This window comes from Cnephaeus nilssonii (assembly GCF_951640355.1).
Source record: "Cnephaeus nilssonii genome assembly, chromosome: 3".
NCBI lineage: Eukaryota > Metazoa > Chordata > Mammalia > Chiroptera > Vespertilionidae > Cnephaeus > Cnephaeus nilssonii.
This window is the reverse complement of record NC_137074.1, coordinates 58,725,845-58,748,208: the sequence shown is the minus strand read 5'-3', so window position 1 is coordinate 58,748,208 and position 22,364 is coordinate 58,725,845. Positions and strand designations below refer to the sequence as shown.

The 22,364-nt window shown below is 42.5% G+C and overlaps 1 protein-coding gene across 2 annotated transcripts in view; it reads right to left on the bottom strand.

Annotated features, from left to right (window-relative positions):
- GPR156 (G protein-coupled receptor 156) overlaps nt 1-22,364 on the bottom strand; it is a gene marked incomplete at both ends in the record, with an annotated part of 62,604 nt that overhangs the window by 14,733 nt on the left and 25,507 nt on the right. The window contains 5 exons of one of the 2 annotated variants that reach the window (XM_079766877.1): nt 733-969; nt 4,594-4,689; nt 5,626-5,751; nt 12,915-13,025; nt 13,284-13,419. In XM_079766877.1, coding sequence (XP_079623003.1) covers nt 733-969; nt 4,594-4,689; nt 5,626-5,751; nt 12,915-13,025; nt 13,284-13,419 — 706 coding nt within the window. The remainder of the gene's footprint in view (nt 1-732; nt 970-4,593; nt 4,690-5,625; nt 5,752-12,914; nt 13,026-13,283; nt 13,420-22,364) is intronic. The other variant, XM_079766878.1, reaches the window with a different exon arrangement.

Sequence of the window (22,364 nt, the reverse complement as noted above, 5' to 3'; positions counted from 1 at the left end):
ATGCCTAATGTCAAGTTCATTAACTCAGATGTGTGTGGCTCAGTGGTACCCTTGGGCCCAATCTGAATCATTTCACATCACTTTCCTTCCAGAGACTATGATTCCTTTACTTTCCCCTCCAGATCCCTTTTTCCCCCCTTTGCTGTCTGGACATTTCTGCTGCTATCTTTCTCCTTTGTTTGATTTTTTTCATTAATCCCTATAATATGAAACACATGTTTGCTGAGTTTTTATTTCTCCTTATTGTAAAAAGAAGAGGAACGCTTTATATTTTCCTATAATAAAAAGAAAGGAAAAGCATTTAAAATTGCATAGAGTTCCAAATGGGTTTTCCCTGTGAATCTGCAATCCTAAACGGGACATAAAGGCTCCTGACTCCCAGGCTCGGGAAAAAATGACATTATCAAGATGAGGAAGGGATTGAGGAGGAGGAAACAGACTGGAGGATGGGGGGGAAAGCAGGTCTGCGAGTCAGCTCTCAGGGGTGGAAATGTGGGACCGCTGCACTCAGCCACTCTGGCTGCCCTCTCTGCTGAGTGGGAGCCGGACTGCCTTCCTTCAGGGGAGTGAGGAGGGAAGAACAGAAGGAGCCAGCTCACCAGGAACCCACCTTCCTCCTGACTCTCCAATAAATGTTACCCAGAAGCCTGGAGAGAAAACACAGTGAGCAGTTTCCCATGCCCAGCCAATGCTCTGGAGGGCCGGCCCTGCCAAATTCTCCTTAGAACATACCTGGGGAATGAAGATGAAGCAGTTGATGGTGGTTGTGCAAACAAAGATTCCCCCGGATGTGAGGCCGAAGACCAGGTTGGGCCAGGAGTGCAAGTATCTGGTGACCACAAGGAGAAGCCCAGCAGCCAGCACCACAAGGTTGACCCCAACCATGATGGTTAAAGACTGATTCACAGGAGGAGAGCTGACGTGGTCGGTCAGGCCAGCCAGGTAGGCACCATACAGCAGCAGCAGACCCTGGATGCGGAGGGAGGACCAGAGGCTCAGGGAAGTGGAATAACGCACTCAGGGTTACAGAGCAGGAGGGCTGGGACCATTTAAAATGAGGCTAATCATACCCACCTTAAAGGGTTGCTACGAGGGTTTACTCAGACATGAGAGGACCCTTAGGGTGCCTCTGGCACCTAGTAGGTGCTTAATAAATGTTATTTTCCTCTCCTGCCCTGAGAATTGGTTTGTCAGAGGTCAGCAAGGTGGGACTCTGCTGGGATAGAGGCCCAGGACCACATAGGAGGGCATAGGCGGGCAGGAGCCCTACAGAAAGGGCTGCGGGCACATCGTGCTGCCGGTGGTGAGGGCTGCCACGTCCACTATGTGGTTTTGCACTGCATGGAGCTGAGGGCACATGGAAGCTGAAATACCCCCGTGGTCTGTCTGCCCAGCCATGTGCAGCGGCAGGAGCAATGCCCTGAGGGAGGGGCTTTTTTCCCCCCTAATTTTCCCACAGGCACCATCTGCTTGCCAAGCCCTGCACCTGCAGGATTGCATCTGCCTGGAAGGGAGGCCTTTTCTAATTTGCACAAAAGACCTCTCCGGGCTAGCAGAGGCTCTGTGCCAGTGGGTGTTTATGGGAGTGGAAGAGTGGAAACAGGAGGACAAAGGCAGGCTGGGACCTCGCCGAGCCTGTGGGGCAGGCACAGGCAGCAAAGGCTCCATCTATACCCTTCTCCCCCTTTGTGACGTTCCCGGCCCCCACCACCAGGAACCCAGGGCCCTGTTCTTTCCTCTTTCCCATGAATATAAACCTGCTCTCAAAGTTCTCATTTGTACTAAGAAGAAAACGACTCACGGCACCTTACAGTGCTGCCTCTCTTGGAAGGAGCTGCATTTAAACAGAAATTAAAACTTTAATCAATAATACATAACATATAGATGCAACGTAAGTTCACCTGACTGTGTGTAAAGTGTCATGCTAGGTGTAGGGCAGGAACCAGAGCTACAAAGAGAACGAAGCCATGGTCCTTTCAAGGAGCTCGAACTGCTAGAGAGGTTTAAGGCAAGACACAAATGTCCGTGTTTTATAACTGAACCTGAAGATGCCAGGGGGATGAGGTGGGGTGGGAACTAGGGGACTCAGAGGGAGAACTAACAATGAATATAAGGTCAGGTCTCAGCAGGGCACCTGCCAGTGACCCAAAATGCCCAACCTGACTAGCTCCACCTGCAGGTACAGCCCTGGCGATGATTTTTGGGAGGACTGACAGCCTAGAGCAGTGGTCGGCAAACCGCGGCTCGTGAGCCACATGTGGCTCTTTGGCCCCTTGAGTGTTCTAACGCCACTTCTTCAAAATAGACTCACCCAGGCAGAAAACCGACTTCTGCACATGGGCCACGAAGTTTCAATCGCACCGTGTGCGCCCGCACGTGGTATTTTGTGGAAGAGCCACACTCAAGGGGCCAAAGAGCCGTATGTGGCTCGCGAGCCGCGGTTTGCCGACACAGAGATGCCTTCTGGGTGCCCCCACGTCCAGTGTCCTAAGTGGGGCCTGACATGCCGCCCTGAGACCTTCAATGGTTAGAAGGTACACCAGTCAGGAGGCCAGAGGGGCCTGACTTTTGGGTACTGATGCCATCAGGTGACATTTGGCAGAGATGGATTATGAGTAGTTTAATCAAAGGTGAAAAGTAACTCTTTGTTTTTAAAATGTTGAAATCTGATTCTATTTAAAAATTTCAGCCCTGGCTAGTGTGATCAGTGGTTAGAGCGTGGGCCCTGTGCACACAGAGGGGGGTTAGGTGGCGGGGGGTGGGGTTTGATTCTCGGTCAAGGGCACATACCTGGGTTGCTGTTCGATACCCAGCCCTGGTCAGGAATCATGCAGGAGTCGTGCAGGAGGCAACCAATCAGTGTGTTTCCCTCACATCCATATTTCTCTCTCTCTCTGTCTTTCTCCCCCTCCCTGCCTCCCTCTCTCCCACTCTCTCTAAAAAGCAATGGAAAAATATCCTCGGGTGAGGATTAACAATAACAATAACAAAATTCAATTCCATTACAATCCTTGCACAGGGAACTAGGTATTAATACAGCCCCTATACATCCATGACTCGTGCTTAAATGAATCACATATACTTGTAGGTCATTTGCCTTCACTGCTGAGAAGTGTGGGGTAGTGGGCAGTAGACAGGTGCAGGTGGGGGCTCCTGGAACTTTATACAGAGATTTGGGTCTTCCCCAGGGACTGCTCATGGACCAGGGAGCCCATGGGCGTCTGGCTCAGTCAGTTTCCTGATGCTCAGCACTCTTTCCCCCTTTTCGTTCTTTGTCCTTCAGAAAGCTATTACAGTGAAATGAAATAGAAATGGGATTTATATACAAGGCAATGGAGAAAATAAATCAAGTTGAGTCGCAAAGTGAGTTGCTATGGGGGACGTGCTGAGTTGCTGCTGGGGAGCACATGCTCTTCTCCAGGGCTTGAGGAAGGCTGTGATTTTTCAGAACTGTCTAGGGGAGCAGTAGAAGATTAATAATAATAACTAAAATTTACTGAGCTCTTACTATGGGGCAGGAGTGGTTGAAAACTCCTGCCATGCATTAACTCCTTTGAAACTCAAAACAGTTCTGAGTGGATATTATCATTACCCCCATTCTATGTAAGGGAACTAAGGCTCAGAGAGGTTCAGTGAGGTTCAGGGTCAGCTAGGAAGGGGCTGAGTCAGAATTCAAACCCTGCTCTGTCATGTTCTGAAGTTCATTTTCTTAACCATTAGCAAGAAACCAGAAAAGAGCTGTTCACTTCCTAGTATTTTCTTTTGAAAATATTTCAATCAGAGTAATAATATATGCACATAATTAAAAAGCAACATTTCCCTGTCCCATCCCTGCCCATCCCCAGGGCTAGTTCTCTGAAGCACCCACGTGAAAGTTTACCTTTGGAGAAAAACTCCTATTCTGCCAGCAATCAGTCAACCAGGCCTTTTTGCCCTGATAATCCGACAGACAGGCTCCTGCCACACAGGGCTCACCCTATTCATTAAAACAGGCCTGCCCTATGCTCCCACAGCCAGATTCTCTGTCCCTACAAGCTGAAAACCAGCTAACAGGACAGTTGATTCTAGGGACCTCCCTCAGTGCCCCATGTAGGTATCCTGTACCCTCTGGAAATAATATCCTACTTTTACCATCTAACAGAGACAAATGAGTCTAATGATGGGAGACTCAAGGCAGCTGGAATCACTCAAAGGACACCTGGACGTTGTCATCTGTCTTAGAGCCAGCCCGGCTTCCAACCAGAGTGAGAGAGTGAGGTGGGTGAACGGCAGCAGGATACCTGAACACAGTCTTCCTTGCAGGGATTTGGGAAGAAAACTGATATTTACAAATAAATTTAACACCAAGCCAAGAAATGGGAGAAACAGTAGGGGAATTCCACATGATTTGGGGAGAACAAAATAAGGAAAAAGTGACCCCCCCTCCCAAATGTAAAGAAATAATAAGGGTCATGGCTTTGAGCGTTATGTATCAACAGAGGTCTTCCTGATTTCAAGATTCTTTGCAGGAATCACCTCATCAATTCCTTCTTCATGTATGTCCATTTTGTTGGTGACAGACAGACTGTGCCCCAAGAAGATGTGGATACCAACCTTGCATCCCAAAACAAGAACAATCCAGACGTCAGAGTAGCGGGAAGCGCAGAAGTGTGTGCTGGTCAGCGAGCAGGCCACTTCTCTCCCTGTCACCTAGGAGGGACACAGAGTCAGTACCGAGGGCGCCCACAGTTACCAGGAACACACGGCAGATCCCCGTGAAGATCCTGGAGTGTGAACTCCTGTACAGCATCTATTTTCCCCCGTAATGTGTAAAAGCTATAAAATTTAGTCGACTCCATTAGATAAATGAGAGTGACTATTAATTGGAGGAAAAGACAATAAAGTTGGATGTTTGGTGACAGCAGGGCTTACCCTCTGTTGTGTGCTTTGCTACCACAATGATTCACATTAGTGCACCAGCAGAATTATAAATTCCTACCATTTGTTAACAGCTGGAACCTTAAATATTAAATCCTGCAATGTCAAGATTCCACTGTATTCCTCAGCTCCTGTGAGGCTGGGACCATAGGATTTCCTATTAATTGAATACTATGAACCAGGCACAATTGAGTTCTTTACCTGCCCTCTTACTTACTTATCACCAAAGCCCTAAGAAAAAGGTAGCATCATTATCTCCATTTTACTTATGAGGAAATAGAGACTTAGAGACTAGAAAGTAGTAGAGCTAGGATTTGAACCAGGGTTGACTGACTCCAAAGACAACCTCAAATTCCTACTTTTACTTCCCAACCATTAGGGGAAGGCAAATTCCTGTTGCTCAGAGTTCTCATTATTGATAATGTGGAAGCCGAGATAACTGCCAGGCAGATTCCAGTGTGTTGACATCTTAGTGGATGCAGGTGGAGGACGCCTGGGGCAGGAGGAGCAGCGGGAGTGGGAGCACACCTTGCAGACAAGGGGCAAAGCATTCACAGCTCCTCACTCTCCCTCCTCTTTGTGTCACTTATCTTCGTGTTGGGAGGATGCCCACACAGTGAGTGCTACTGGGAGAACGACCCCTGTGTGCCCACAGAAGCCAGTCCCCCCAGTTCAGGAAGTGAGTTCTCCAGGAATTGGGCCCCTCACCGTCATACTGACTCCGAGAATCTGGAGGCATTGGATGGGATCAGTCAATACCCACGTCATGAGCAGGATCACATCAGCTATCACCAGGACTGCCACCAGCCCCAGTAGCTGCAGGTCTTTGATGATCTGAAAAAGAGTCAAGTTCATAATTTTCCTTAGCTCACCGGCTACACAGGGGCTAGAGTGTCCTATATGCTCTGGGTTAGTTCTCCCAAAAAGCTTCAAATCCAGCCATCAAAGGTGGAACAGATATTAAATATTTACAATGATTTCTGTGTCTGTATCATCATCACCATTAAACTTTTCCATTTGTTTGTATTTCCCATATCCTGGCTTTTCCCACAAAAGATTCAAGAGTTCTATAAAGTAAACACTCCATTATTTCTAGATATGTGTATATGAGCAGATAGAGAGATGTGGGAGTTTTCACATAAAACTATTAAAACCATTAACCTGGTGGATGGGATTGAGAGCTGAGGGGTTGCTAACACTTTCTTTATACTTATACTAGAGGCCTGGTGCACGAAATTCGTGCATGGAGGGGGGTTGTCCCTCAGCCCAGCCTGTACCCTCTCCAATCTGGGACCCCTCAAGGGATGTCCGACTCACAATCCAGGACTGCTGGCTCCCAACTGCTCGCCTGCCTGCTTTCCTGATTGCCCCTAACAGCTTCTGCCTGCCAGCCTGATCACCCCCTAACCACTCTGCTGCCAGCCTGTTTGCCCCCAACTTCCCTCCTCTGCCTGCCTGGTTACCCCTAACTGCCCTCTCCTGCAGGGTTGATCACCTCCAACTGCCCTCCCTTGCAGGCCGGGTGCCTCCCAACTGCCCTCTCCTGCTGGCCATCTTGTGGTGGCCATCTTGTGTCCACATGGGGGCAGGATCTTTGACCACATGGGGGCAGCTATATTGTGTGTTGCAGTGATGATCAATCTGTATATTACTCTTTTATTAGATAGGATAGAGGCCTGGTGCATGGGTGGGGGCCAGCTGATTTGCCCTGAAGGGCGTCCCGGATTAGGTGGGGGTTCCGGGGCGTGGGGCGGCCTGAGCGAGGGGCCTGTGGTGGTTTGCAGGCGGGCCATGCCCCCTGGCAACGCAAGCAGAGGCCCTGGTATCTGGAATTTATTTTCCTTCTACAATTGAAACTTTGTAGCCTGGAGCAGAGCCAAGCCTGGGGCTCCCTCCGAGGCCGGCAGCCATTTGTGTTGGGGTTATAATTGAAACTTTGTTGCCTTAACTGGGTGAGCCCGGCCAGGGTGTGTGGAAAGCTTTGCTTCCCCTGTTGCCGGAGGCAACCCTGGCCTGCTCTCTCAAGCTCCATTCTGCCGCCATTTGTTTGAATTTGTTTACCTTCTATAATTGAAACTTTGTAGCTTGAGTGGAGGCTTAGGCCTGCAACAGCTGCAGAAAGCTTGGCTTCCTCTGTTACCTAGGAAACCTTGCTCTCTGTGGCTGTAGCCATCTTGGTTTGGGTTAATTTGCATACTTGCTCTGATTGGATTATGTGTGTGTCTTATGGGCGTGGCTTGTGGGCGTGTCTGAGGTATGGTCAATTTGCATATTTGTCTATTATTAGATAGGATGAATCATTTGACTTCATACACAAAAAAGTCTTACTTTTGTGACTACAAAATAAAATTATGAAAATATATATCTTGCAACAGGATAAAAAAATTGAAACACATTAAAAAAAGAGAAAATGAAAAAGAATTACGATAAAAACTCAGTTGAGTAGCATACATAACATTCATGAGTTGGGCCAGAAATGTGGGACTGAGTTTTTGTCAACCAAAGGAAAGAAGAAAGCATAATCAGTTACATGATTCCTGGTGTTTGTAAGATAAAAACAGTCAGTTGCTTAATCAAACTGCTCAAAACCAGTGATATAGAGTAAATCTTTAAAGCAACCAGTAAACAAAGATACATTATATATAGAGAAACAAAGATAAGGAAGACCAGATATCTCATCAGGTAGAAGGCCAAGTGAGAAGACAGTGGAGAAAAAACTTTAAAGTACTAAGAGTAAAAAGTAAAACCTTGAACTAGAATTCTACATCCAACAAAAAATATCTTTCTGAAACAAAGATGGAATAAAGACCTTTTCAGATAAAATTCAGCACTAGCACACTTGCATGAGAACGTTAGAGATCCTTTAGAAAAATAATATCAAAAGAATACCCGTACAAGGAGAGTAAAAGCTCTGGAAATGTTAACTTCATGGAAAAATATGTGATTGATTTTTATTTTTAAATATATCTTTAAAAGAAAACAAATTTTAGCCCAGCCATTGTGGCTCAGTGGTTGAGTGTCACCATGAACCAGGAGGTCATGGTATGATTCCCGGTCAGGGCACATGTGAGCTCGTCCCCAGTAGGGAGCATGCAGGAGACAGCTAATCAATGATTCTCTCTCATCATTGATGTTTCTCTCTCTCTCTCTCCATCTCCCTTCCTCTCTGAAATCAATAAAAAAAAAACGTATTTTTTAAAAAATAAGTTCTTTCTCCTCCATCAGATATTTGATTTTTAAAAGATAACTAATTTTGAACAACAACAACAACAAAAAAAAAACACATGTAAAAGTAAAAACAATAGAACAAAGATTGAGAAGGGGAGAAACAGAAGCATACTCTTGTAAAGTACTTATACTAGGTGACTGCCAATCATACAAAAACGCTTCCAGAAACTGAAGAGGAGGGAATACTTCCCAATTCATCCCAGAAGGCTGGCATTACTCTGATATCAAAGCCAGAGGAAGATTTTACAAGAAAAGAAAATTACAGAGCAATATCCCTTATGAACAGTAATTCACATTATAAACAAAATAAATCCAACAATATAAGAAAAGGATAATACATCATGACCAAGTGGAGTTTGTCTGGAATTCAAGGTTGGTTTGTGATTCTAAAATCATTTAATGTAATCCAACATATGAACAACTAAAAAAACAAAAACATGTCAACAAACATGCATTTTACAAACCCAACATCAATTCTTTATAAAAATTCTCAGAAAAATAGGAATAGAGGGGCTTCCCCAACCAAATAAAAGGTATCTACAATTAAATGACAGGTAACATCTTACTTAGCTTTGAAAGACTGAATGCTTTCCCCATAAAATAAAGAACAACTCAAGAATGTCTGCTCTCACCCTAACTGGTTTGGCTCAGTGGATAGAGCATCGACCTACCAACTGAAAGGTCCCAAGTTTGATTCTGGTCAAGGGCGTGTACCTTGGTTGTGGGCACATCCCCAGTAGGAGGTGTGCAGGAGGCAGTTGATCAATGTTTCTCTCTCATTGATGTTTCTACCTCTCTATCCCTCTCTCTTCCTCTCTGTAAAAAATCAATAAAATATATTAAAAAAAAAAGAATGTCTGCTCTCAGCACTTCTATTGAACATTATACTATTGTTTCTTGCTAGTGCCATCATACAAGAGATTGGACAGAAATTGTCTTTATTCACATATGATATGATAATCCATGTAGAAGATTTGATGGAATCTAGTTAAAAAGCTACTAGAATTAATAAGTAGGTTAGTAAGATTTGCAGCAAACAAGGTCAGCATACAAAAATCAATTGTACTTCTACATATTAGCAAGACAAAATTGGAAAGTGAAATAAAAAACAATAACATGCATAGTAGCACAAAAATATAAAATACTTAGTTATAAATCTAATAAAAGGTGTAAAAGACTTCCACTGAAAAATACAAAAAAAAATGTTGGGAAAAATTAAAGAAGACCTAAATAAATGGAGAAATATACTCTGTTCATGGGTTAAAAGACACAACATTGTTAAGAAGTCAATGCTCTACAACTTGATCTATAAATTCAACACAATCTCAATCAAAATCTTCATAGGATTTTTGTAGAAATTTGCAAACTGATTCAAAAATCCAAATGACAATTGAAATGATCTAGAATAGCAAAAACAACACTGAAAGAGAAGAACACAGTTGGAGAGCTAACAATCCCTAATTCAATATTTAATATAAAGCTACAGAAATCAAGGTAATATGGTATTTGTGTATAAACTACATCCACGAGACAGAGTAGAATTCAGAAATAGATCAAGACATCTATGGACAAATGATTTTCAACAAAGGTAATTCAATGAAGAAAGGACAGTCTTTTCAACAATTGTTGCTGGAACAATTGCATATCTATATGTAAAAATGAACTTTGATCCATGTAGCACACCATATTTCAAAATTAACTAAAATATGATGATAGGCCTAATTGTAAAATTGAAAACTCTTAAAACTACAAGTAAACACAGGAGAAAACCTTTTGGGGCCTTGAGTCAGGCAAAAGTTTTTTAGATTTGATACCAAAAACACAATTCATAAAAAAGTTAGGTAAATTGAACATCAAAATTAGAAACTTCTTCTTTTTGAAAGACACTTTCAGCGAATAAAAAGAAAAGCCACAAATTGGAAGAAAATATCTGCAAATCATATATCTGATAAAGGACTTATATCCTGAATTTTTAAAAAAAGAACTCTCAAAACTCAGTAATAAGAAAACAAACAACTAAATTTAAAAATGTGTGAGAAATGAGCAGATACTTCCCAAAGAAGATATACTAGTACAGGGTGGGGCAAAAGTAGGCTTACAGTTGTGAGTATATGAAACAGAGTTTCTTCTTGTATTTTTTTTTATTAATTATTGTATTACTAGAGGCCTGTTGCACGATATTCGTGCAAGAATAGGCCTTCCTTCCCCTGGCTTTGCTCCCGGCCGCCCGGGAGTCTGCAAATCCTCGCTCCTGGCCAGAGCACCGCTCCTGTAGATCCCTCTGCCGCCCCCCTCCCCCTCATAGCAGGCATCCCGCCCCTCCCAGCCTCTCCGCGCCTGCATATGCATATTCACTCCTGATTGGCTGTGGGCATAGTAGAGGTACGGTCAATTTACATGTTTATCTATTATTAGGTAAGATTTTCCATATAAACAACTGTAAACCTATTTTTGTCCTGATTCTGTGTATATGAAAAAAGATGCTCAATATTGCATTAGGGAAATGCAAATTAAGTTGCAACGAGATACTATTACACACACTAATTAGAATGGCTAAAATAAAAAAGACCAATCAAGTCAAATGTTGCAGAGGATGTGGAGGAAAGGGACTCTAAGACTCTGCTGGTGAGAAAGTAATATGGTACAATCACTTTGGAAAACAGTCAGGCAATTTCTTAAAAAGTTAAACATACACCTACCACATGATCCAACCATTCTACACGTGGGTGGTTGTTTTTTTAAGATGTCCCCTCCCTTTTTAAAAAATATATTTTTATTGATTTCAGAGAGGAAAGGAGAGGGAGAGAGAGCTAGAAACATCAATGATGAGAGAGAATCATTGATCAGCTGCCTCCTGCATGCCCCCTACTGGGGATTGAGCCCACAGCCTAGGCACATGCCCTTGACGGGAATCCAACCTGGGACCTTACAGTCTGCAGGCCGATGCTCTATCCACTGAGCAAAACCAGCTAGGGCTACACTTGGGTTTTTATCTAAGATAAATGAAAGGATATCCTACATAATAAAAAGGCAATATGCAAATTGCATCACTCCGCTACGCCCACGATTGGGCCGGCTGGAGGCGCGGGGGGCGGGACTCAGGGTGGCCGATTGGCTGGCGGTAGGAGCGGGGGGCGGGGACTCGCGAGTCCCCGACTCCCGCTCCTCCCACCGGCCGTTAGGCCAACGCTGCGAAAGGACCCATGGGGCCGGCGGAAGACGCTGGTGGTGGCCGATTGCGTGGCTGCTGGCAGCAGTTTTCCGCCAGCACCAGTTTTCCTCTGGCCACCCGCCGATTGGAGCGCCTCCCGGATCGGAGTTCCTCTCAGGGTAGCCGATCGCGCTGGCGGGAGGCGCTCTGATCGGCGGGTGGCCAGAGGAAAACTGGTGCCGGCGGAAAACTGCTGCTGGCAGCCAGGTTAAAGTCTATTGCACGAAACTTCGTGCAACGGGTTTCTAGTGCTTACATTAAGGCTTGTACATGAATATTCATAGCAGTTTTATTTTTAATAGCCACAAACTGGAAACAAACCCAAACATCCATCAATCAGTGAATAGAGAAACAAACTGAAATATGTCTACACATTGGAATACTACTCAACAATAACAAGGAAAGAACCACTGAAGCATACCACAACATGGATGAATTTCAAAATAATTATGCCAAGTGAAAGAAGACAGAAAAAAAGCACATACTGTATGATTCCATTTATGTAAAATTCTGTGACATGCAAAGTCATCTATAGTGACAGGAAGCAGATCAATAGTTGCCTAGGGACAGGGACAGGGGATATAAGGATTGGACAGGAAAGGGAGATAAAGGTGTATGAGAAAGTTTTTGTGGCTTATACACCATGTTTAATAAATATACACATACCAAAACTTATGAAATCATACACTTTGAATATGTGCAGTTCATTGCATGCCAACTATGCCTCAATAAAGCTATTATTTTTAAAGTCAATATTCTAGAGGGATGGATATATTTCTTGTCCATGTTTAGGCAATGTTTTTCATATGTATGGGTACTCACAGCTAAGCTTTTGATAAATATTCACCATTATTCAATAATTAAAAAATAAAAAACATCATTCCAGAAAAGTAAACTCCCACTAAGAGATATATTGGGACTGGGCAGAGCCTATAGACAAAGAGTTTGGTAATCAGGCTTTGAGGTTTTGGCAGCTCTATCAGGGAACCTGATAAAATGGGGGATATGGTTAGGATGGCATCTGATAACAGACATGTAGGTGATCTGCTGCCACATAGCTTCTATCTGCTGAATGGGTGTCTTCTCCTTTGCTCTCTGTTCTAAGTCCCTCCTTCTTAGTGCAGACAGTGGCCTCCTACATGGAAAAGAACTGGGCTCCACTGAGGGAAATAACTGCTTACACTCAGCTAGGGCTTCTCTGTACTCACTCTCCCTCCCTCCACTTTCAACTCACACCTGTGCCAAGCAATGCTCTCTCTGGTCACCTCACGCTGGTGCCTCATCTTGGCCAGCTCACATCCCCAGAACAGTACCAGGGCCTTGGGTACATATGAAGCAGAACCTATGTTCAAAGACCTATCTCTCCAATAGCAGTAACACACAGCCTTCCAGGCTTGGGGACTTAGGAGGCCACACGACTCCAAGGCTTGGAGTGAGGGTAGGAACTTCAGACTATTGTAAAAGGGCCAGACCTGTAATCTGGCAAAGCTTCTCTAGCTTTTAATCAATAGTGAAGCTGCCATCTGCAGTCAAGCACTGGGTACTTGTTGCTACTCACCACTCTCTTGTCCGGAACCCTCTGGGTAAATACCTTGTAGAGTCGCCAGCTCTTCCCCAGAATGGGTCCAAACACAAGGGAGGTCCCAATGCACAGCATGGACAGTCTTACCTACAGGTGGAAAGGGACACAGGAGCAAGAGGCATGAGAGAAACCATTGTCATTCTCCACACAGTCTGGTCCGCAGAGCCTCAGTCCACAGAGGGCATGGGACAGAAAGTGGACCTCACTGACTCGGCATTCCAGGGATTGCCTCTGACAGAGCCCACGTCACAGGCACAGGTAACCACCACCGACAGGAGTAAGCTGATTAAAAACCTATGAAAACTTTGGCATTATATTTAAAACAAAAACTAAGGCTTCACCTACCTGAATGAGAGTTTCCATGGAGCTTCCCACTGAAGCATCTCGACCTTGAATCCCAAAGAGGTAAGCGCTACTGTAAGTCAGACCACTGCCCAGTAAGGTCACAATGTTCAGATTCGGACTGGACATCTTCACAATCCTGGAGGGAGTCAGGATAAAAGACACTCACAGTCATGACCCCTTCCCTGGGAGAGGACACAGCTTCCTCACCAGCGTCATCTCCAATGCAGCCTCAGAGGGAAGGGCCAATGGCAAGAAACCACTTGGGAGCCCTCTAAAATATCGCTATAGTTTACTTATTTTAAAAGAGATCTAAATTCTGGCACTTCTTGCTTGTGTAACTCCAAGTCTTTTAAGAGAAGGCCAACTTCTAAAAGAGTTAGGCGTTTTCCATGAAGTTTATGGTTGCTAAGAGACTGCTGCATGCAGCCTAGTGAATAATCTAGCAGGTAGATACCTAAAGAGATACAGTTGAAAACCTTTAGAAATGAGCTGTAAACTGCTATTTGGAAAAAAGGCTTGGGATTTTTTTTTCATACGCTATTACTTTATTTGATAAATAAACTGTTTTCCTGTCTCTACCTGACCAAGAGGGAACGAGGAAGCAGGGATTGAAAGCAGGGAATATGGCAAGGGTCTTTTCTCGAGGGGTTTTAAATACGGTGACAGAGCAATTCAAAGATGAGAGGGAGGTCTCAGACAAACCCTGGACTCAATAGAGGCTCAGGACAAGGTATAAATGTGTGACTTGGTTAAGCTTAAGGAAAAACCAGGCTTAAGCTGTTTTTGTTTGTTTGTTTTTGTTATCAATAACAAGAAGTAAAAGTAACTAGTAACAATTAAGGAGGAATGTATGGTTGTATTTAAGAATTTTAGTCTAAATAGTGTATTTTACATAAATGCAATATTTATACTGAATCATATGATAATTATACTTAGTTACATTTTTTATTTTTGATAATATTTGAGGAGGAAAGCATTGCTATCTATATACCTGGATTACCTGGCTGACAACTTTAAAGTCCAGAGCCAAGGCAGAGCCATCTGCTTAGTGCAGCCTATTTTAACGGCAGCAAAATATCGAGGAGGCATTAAAGAGACCATTTGCTAGTGCTGGATTTGCAAACACCATAACCACCTGTGGCTCAGTTCCATTACTTTGTGGCTGGTAGCATGATTACGTCCGCACATGTAGGAACACCAAAGCACTGCCCCAGGACGCGGCCCCAAGTATGGTCACCATAAGCCAGAGTCCAGTTGAACTTTACCTTGTCTTGGAGTAAAACTCTTGATTTTTTTCCCTCCCACCCTTTAAAAACAAAAACAACTTTCATGTATTCCCCTTATGAAACAGGGATAATAATACTCCTTCCCCTCAGAGCTGTGAGGAGTCAAAGAGGCAATATAGCCAAATGAGTGGCATAGGACCTGGCACGTAGTAAGCATGCTGCCAACAACAGCTGGTGATATTATTAATCTCAACACCTTCCAGGCTTCAGAAACCTCGGAATCACATTTCCTTCTCCTGTTTGTCATCTACTAGTGGCCTGGTGCACAGATTCGTGCACATTGAAAGAAAATTAATTAGAAGAAATATTTTAATATCGCTATTTGCCCTTTCCCTATAATAGAAGTGTCAGAGATGAAAGAAAAGTAGTAAAATGTATATGAAAATAAGATATAAATTGATTAATAAATAAACAATAACAACATGATATAACAACAAAGACATTATAAAGAAACAACAAAAACATGATATAAAAAACAAGAACATGATATAAAAACAACATTGATAAAAAACAATGACTGACAAATTGATTAAACTTATTCTAACACTGAGGCCAGGGTCAGACGGGGACAAATCAATTCTTGGAATCAGAACAACCTCTCCCTCCGCAGATCCTGTTAATACTTCCGCTTCAATTATGTTAGGTCTCAATCTTTTGATAATAAATCTAATACCATTACAAAGACTCCATTTACTATTAAGATTTCTCAGTAGCATCATGATTGCACCTACTTTCAATTCTAATTTATGACACGGCATTCCAGAAGGAGTAATACTTTTAAGAAATTCGGTGGGAAAATTTTCCTTTTCGGCATCATCCATTGAATTTAGTATTATTGTCGATTACACTGTCATCTCTGAGTCTTAATGCAATATCCTTTCCCAGTGATGGGCAACCTTTTGAGCTTGGTGTGTCAAACGTCGCCAAAAAACTGAGCATAACTCGGGTAGTGTGTCACTTTGAGGAAAAAACATTATTTCGCAAATGTTTCATCCTCAGGAGCAGCAAATGTTTCATCCTTGGCATGCGGCCAGGCGGCCGCGTGTCATCAGAAATGGCTACGCGTGTCAGTGCTGACACGCGTGTCATAGGTTCGCCATCACTGCCCCAGCCTTTTTCACCATGTGGGAAAAGAATAGGATATGTCAGTGCATGTAATGTAGGAAACAGGATACTGATTTGCTTCATTTTAGAGGCATTTGGATTATTGGGATCTGGTTTACAATGAATGAGCAAGTCCCTTTCAAAAGGAGGTCCTCCCATCTTCGTTTCTGCATATGATGGCAACTTCGGTTATACAGGGATAATTATATCTACCCAGATCACTATTACAATCATATTTAATCACCATTGTTACTTCCCTGTGCCACTGCCTTCTTTCAGCTTCAGAATGTCAACAAAAACAACCAAATTCACGATTGACAATGACAGATCAAAACACACATGTGCGATTCATGCCAGTGAGAGCTTTATATGTATCGCGCATGTGCAAGTAACCTTAGCCTTTTATAGATATAGAACAAACTTGCTTAATTAGACCTGCTTTCTGATGCAGCTAAACTTTTCCAGCCCAGTGAAACACTGCAATTTCTCTTTCAGGTAATTGTCAGCAACACAGCAGGAAATATCAACACAAAGCACATTATTATTGTAGATCACGCAGGGAGAACAAAGGGTAAAATATTTAACTGCAGCAGTGTTTGACTATATTCTGCACAGTGAGAAAACCTGCAGTCATTTTCAAGGTCCACCATTTCTTACTTCTTTTCAGTCGAGTCAAGTTTCTAAGCTTTCTAAATCTCCATTTTCCGGCTAATGAAAATAAAATAGGATTCCACTCAGTCTCCGGTCTACCTACTCCAGGACTTCTGTGAGGATCAAATGAGATGAGGCATGGGAAAATGCTTCATAGACATTTGGTTACAGTGTAAAGTGTTTCCACCTGAGGCTAGTCGTTGCTAGGGAGAGGAAGCCAGGTGTTGCTACTTGATGTCATTACCCGGATGGTCAGACACTTAGCATATTAGCCTTTTATACAGACAGATTTATATAGATAGATACACTATCAATGGCCAATTTCTTTCACTTGTTATTTCAAAATCTCTCCAAGTTGTCCCTCCCTCTCCATTCCTGCTACCACATTTATCTAAGATACAATCATGTTAGATCAACCGGAGGCAGGTGTGACAAATGGAAATCCTGGCTTCGTGTGACTCTGGGCAAGTCATTCAACTACTCCTAGGTTCCTGTTTCCTCACATGTGAAATGAAGATAATATTATCTTTCGGATCCACCCTCCAAGTAATGCAAAGATCAAATGAGGCGTGTGCAAAACTCTTTGAAAACTCTAGGGTGATGCAAAAATATTTATTTTTAGATTTTTAGTGTAATCTTTAGCTCTCTGTAACACTGGTTTTCCCGTCCTAATACCTCCTGTACATTACTTTCAGATTTATTTATTTTTTTAAATACCACATTCATCACTTAACAAGAGCATTACATGTATAAAGAACATTTTCCTATTGTTTGCCTTATGTCTCCTATATCCAAATTTAAGATCTAGCCCTAACATCCTCAGTCACCACATCTTCAAATCGTGGGCTCACAGAGTCTAATCTTCCCTAGTTTCTTTATCTGTTCCCATAAGAAGGGGAATATGTGGTGAATATTGATTAGCAAAATGAGAACAATGCTAACCAGCAGCTCCACAAAGCATTTGTTAAGAAGAATCATACATCTGAGAGACCAGTGCTGACACTGAGTCAGAGAGGAGAGCACCGCTGACCTGGGACGGGCCACTCAGTGCAGTCAGAAGCTTGGGCAGTGACACTACCACTGGGTGGGCTCCTGCAAGACCAGTAACGGAGGCCATTCTTTCCCATAGCCACCCACAAGCTCCTGGGCATGAGCAATAAATATCCAATGACCTCCTCATTAGCAACATTCTGGGTTTCACAGCCACACATCTGTGTTGTCTAGATCACTGTAGGTAGGTTTCCTTCTTTATTCTTTCCTGGACCCCTTTTATGTGAACCCTACTGTACAATCAGATCTCCTTTCGTGTAATTCAGTACTGCATGAAATCCTCATTTAGAACTCCCCACCTCCTGATTTAGTTAGGAGGAACTCAATTTTGTCTCTTTGGACAAAATATAAATGGCAGAGTCTTCACATCTCAGAAGTTGATGCAAATTCATTTTTCAAATGGGCATGACATGGACTTATATATGTATATTTCATAGTAAAACAATTTTACTGGAAACTTGCCTCAGAAAAAAAAATGAATGGAAAGTGATTTACCTGTTTTGTTTGGCCAAGTTAACACCTGTGAAGGCACTGAAAAGTGAATCATCTCCAATTCAGCAGGTGAATAATGTATGTCTAGGGAATGTCTTTGCTACTTTGATGGAAATTCAACCAGCAATGTCATTTATATTTTTCTCTTAAACTAAAAGATGAAACTACATTTGCTGAATATTTTAATCAACCACAAACCCATAATTTCCACAAAGCAAGAAGATTGAAATATTATATACTTAATTATAAAGAGCGAGTCACATCTAGATTACTTGTGTCTCTTTTACAAAGAGAATAAAGCCCGGACTGTGTTGCTGGCAGTGAAAAACAAGGTGGGTTTTCTTTTTTAAAGGATTACATAGTGATCTCATCAATTTTCCTTCATTTATTGATTGGCAATATGAAGCAAGAACTTTCTTGACTTTTTTATCCTCAAGTAAATTCTCAATACATAAAAGAAAAATATGCATCTGCAGAATTTGTATGGACCTGGATTATCATCTCAATAGTCCAGTGTCAGCACTGACACGCGTAGCCATTTCTGATGACACGCGGCCGCATGCCGAGGATGAAACATTTGCTGCTCCTGAGGATGAAACATTTGCGACTAGAGTCTTGGAGTTAGTTTTGTCCTCAAAGTGACACACTACCCGAGTTATGCTCAGTTTTTTGGCGAAGTTTGACACACCAAGCTCAAAAGGTTGCCCATCACTGCAGTCTATAATGAATTCAGATGCATTAGTGATATCCACCAGCTTATAGGTATGATGACTTAAAAATCTTTATCAAATATTGGTTTCTGAACTTGGAGGCTTATTTATTATTCTTAGAGTCATGGAGGACTGACTGGTCATGCTATTGTTTCTTTTTAATGATGGGTAAGCACTGAGTTTGGAAACTGGGCCTGAAAATGGGGTGAAGGCTACTTCTTGCCTGGCTGTGACTATTAGAAGACTTTCCTAAGATGTCATAGGACCATGCTTTCTAAAATGCTACATGAATTGATATAAATGGTATCATTGAGTTTTAAACATATCTATAACTAAATATGAATGTCTTTTCAAAAGGCATTATAATAAAATAAAGAAGAATAAATTGTGAAGATTTATTGAATTTCTTTTTCAATCCACTGTTTTCTATCTGTGCCACAATGAGATTATAAATATATCTCATCTGGATATGTTCTAAACAGCTTTATTGTAATGTTGTCTGGTACGTTTCAGCAATTGTGATCATTTTTCTCTCTTGCTTATTTCTAATCTATTAGGTTCTAAATCTGAACCCAATTCAAACTCTGTACACATCAAACTAATATTTCTGTAACCTCTAGCCGTTTATATGAAAACTTAGTATCATAAGGGTAACAATAGCCTGGCCCTGCTCCTTCCTCTCCTGCCTGGACCACCATCTTAGGAGACTTCATTAACCTTTAAACCTCCGAAGTTCTAAATTCTTTAATCATAATGACTTCACTTTATTTCACTTTCAGACACCCAGACCCAGGTCATACCCTGGGTCTTATGATTATTTAGAATGGTACCACTTCAAAAATTTTAACATAAATATCCTACTCTCTGATCACAATCCACCCAAAATTTAACTCCTATTCTTTAAAAAAATTATTTTGGTGATAATTGTCAATTACAGTTGACATTCAATATTATTTTATACTAGAGGCCCAGTGTATGATTAAATCATGCACGTGTAGGGTCCCCTACACACTTTCGCTTTCAACCGCGGTGGAGCTGGGTGCCTGTCTGCTGGTGCACCAGGCCTTTCAGAAGCCTCCGCTGCACCGGAGGCTTCTGAAAGGCCTGGTGCCGGAGCAGACAGGCACCCAGCTCCTCCGCTTTTGATGGTCCGGCTGGACGTGAGCTCGCTGCCCCAGAGGCCCCTTCTGTTCCGTAGCACAGCCATGGTGCAGATGCTGAGCTCGAGCCGCCACTGGCGACATGAGCTCAGCGTCCTGCCGGCCCCAATCGGCTACCCCGGCCACCCCGAGTCCCGCCCCCTGTGCCTCCCTCTGGCCCAATTGTGGGCGTAGCGGAGTGATGGTAATTTACATATTACCATTTTATTAGGTAGGATTAGTTTCAGGTGTACAGCATAGTGGTTAGACAATTATCACAATTTATGAAGTGATCCTCTGATAATACAAGTACCCATCTGGCACCATACTTAGTTATTATAATATTATTGACTTATTTCTTATGCTATACTTTACTGTATATCCCTGTTACTATTTTTTTTCTACCAATCTGTACTTCTTAATCCCTTCATCTTTCTTAAACTCCCCCCAACGCCCTGCCCTCTGGCAACCATTAGCCTGGTCTCTGCATCTATGAGTCTGATTCTGTTTTGTTTGTTTATTTATTTTGTTCTTTAGGTTCCACATATAAGTGAAATCATATGGTATTTGTATTTCTCTGACTTATTTCACATAGCATAATACCCTCTAGCTCCATTCATGTTTTTGCAAAAGGTAAGATTTCATTTTTTTTATGACCAAGTAATATTTCATTGTGTATATGTACACAATTTTTTTATCCACTCAACTACTGATGGCATTGGGTGCTTCCATATCTTGGCTATTATAAATAATGCTGCAATAAACATAGGGGTGCATATATCTTGTTGAATTTTAACTCCTAGTCCCCCCTGCCCTCCATAACCTGTTCCTCTCAAATTCTTCACCAGTTTAGATAATGGCAACTCCTTCTTTCTATTTGCTTGGACCAAAAATCTTGGAGTCATCCTTGACTCCTGCTCACCACCATATCCAATCTGTCATGAAATCCTATTAGTTCCATTCCTGAAACACATCCAAAATCCAACTACTTCTCACCACCTCTGCTGCCACCTCCCTGATCAGTCTTACTTTGCATTTCTCATTTGGATTATTGCAATAGCCTCCTAACTGGTCTCCCTGCTTCTATGCTGAACACTTCCTATGTCTGTTTTCAACACAGCAGCCACAGCGAAGGTGGATCAGATCATGTCACTACTTTGCTCAGAACCCTGCAATGGCACTACATCTCACTCCAAGGAAAAGCCCATCTACAAGGCTTATACATTTGGTCTCCATTAGCTCTCTACCTCATTTCCTACTTTGTTCCCTGCCCACTCCACTCGACATAGGCCTCCTTATTGTTCCTGGAAATACCAGGCACTCATACACTTCAAGGCTTTGAAGTGACTATTCCCCATGCCTGGACTCTTTAATTCACACATCTGTATAGTTTATTCCCTCTGTCCCTTCATATCTTTGTTCAAATGTTACCATCTCAACTAAAGCTACGATGACAGCCCATATAAAGTCACACCCTTTGCCCAGAATTCCAAATCCTTCTGATCCTGCTCTGTTCTCTCCATCCCCATCCCACCTTGGTACTTATTAACTTCTAATTTATTACACAATTTACATATTTATTATTATTGTTGTTTATTGCTTCTCCCAATTAAAATTTTTCATGATGTACTCCCAGCACTAGAACTCTACTCAAATATCAAAGGAATTCAATAAATACTTGATGAATGAATGAATGAATCTCCTATCTCCCAGTCGCCTCATTTGCTTATCTCTAACAGCCTTTCTCACTGACAGCCTGTAGACCTCCAGTTCCTTTGTTCTTTTGCTTTTTCACAGCCTATCAGCCTCTCTTTCTTTCTCTACCCAATTTCTAACCTCTGGTTGGTCATCTGAAATGTTCTCTCACCAACACCCAGTTCCCGCTGCAAACAAGCCCTTTTGCTGCATCTGTCCCACAAAACTCTCGTCAAAATGAAAATCCATTGTCTGCTTTTACCTCCAGGCAGCTGGGGGATAAAATTATATAACCTTGCAGATTGCTGTCACCAAAATCAATGGCCTCCAACATCAATCAACCAAGTTCATTGTGCTATCAGTCAATATTTTTATTTTTTCTATGGGGCATTTCTTAACATTTTCTTTGTAAGTGACTCATGTCATTGGAGTCAAAGAAATAAGAGCATGTATCTGCCTGGTTGGTGACTAAGTCTAGGTTTGGTGCCCTCCTCTATCTCCTAATAACACCCCAGGGTATATGAGCATCAATACAATTGTCATGTTGTATTCCCAGCTTTTCGTGTTTGTCCCACTAAACAGTTTCTATTCCTCAAAATCCAGGCTGTTTCTTATTCATCTGTATCTCAGGCTTCAGCACAGTCTTTGGAAAATGGCAAGCATTCCATAACCATTAGTTAGTGAGTAAGTGAATTCATTAATGGCTATGGAAGGCCGATCTTTTTCTTCCTTTCTTTATCCTCTTCCCTGATCTCATCTTTCCTTGGCAATGGTCTCTGATAGATGGCGAATGGCTGTAAAGCAGCAGAGATCCCTGATAGTCAGAGGGAAATTGAAGAGCTGGTTCAATGCTTCTGTGTTAAGACAAGAGGGGTACTGGTAGGAGTTTCAGGGGGATCTCTTTGGTCCCTCCTGGAAAAGCTGAGAACTCCCACTGAACACAAAAGGGCCAGG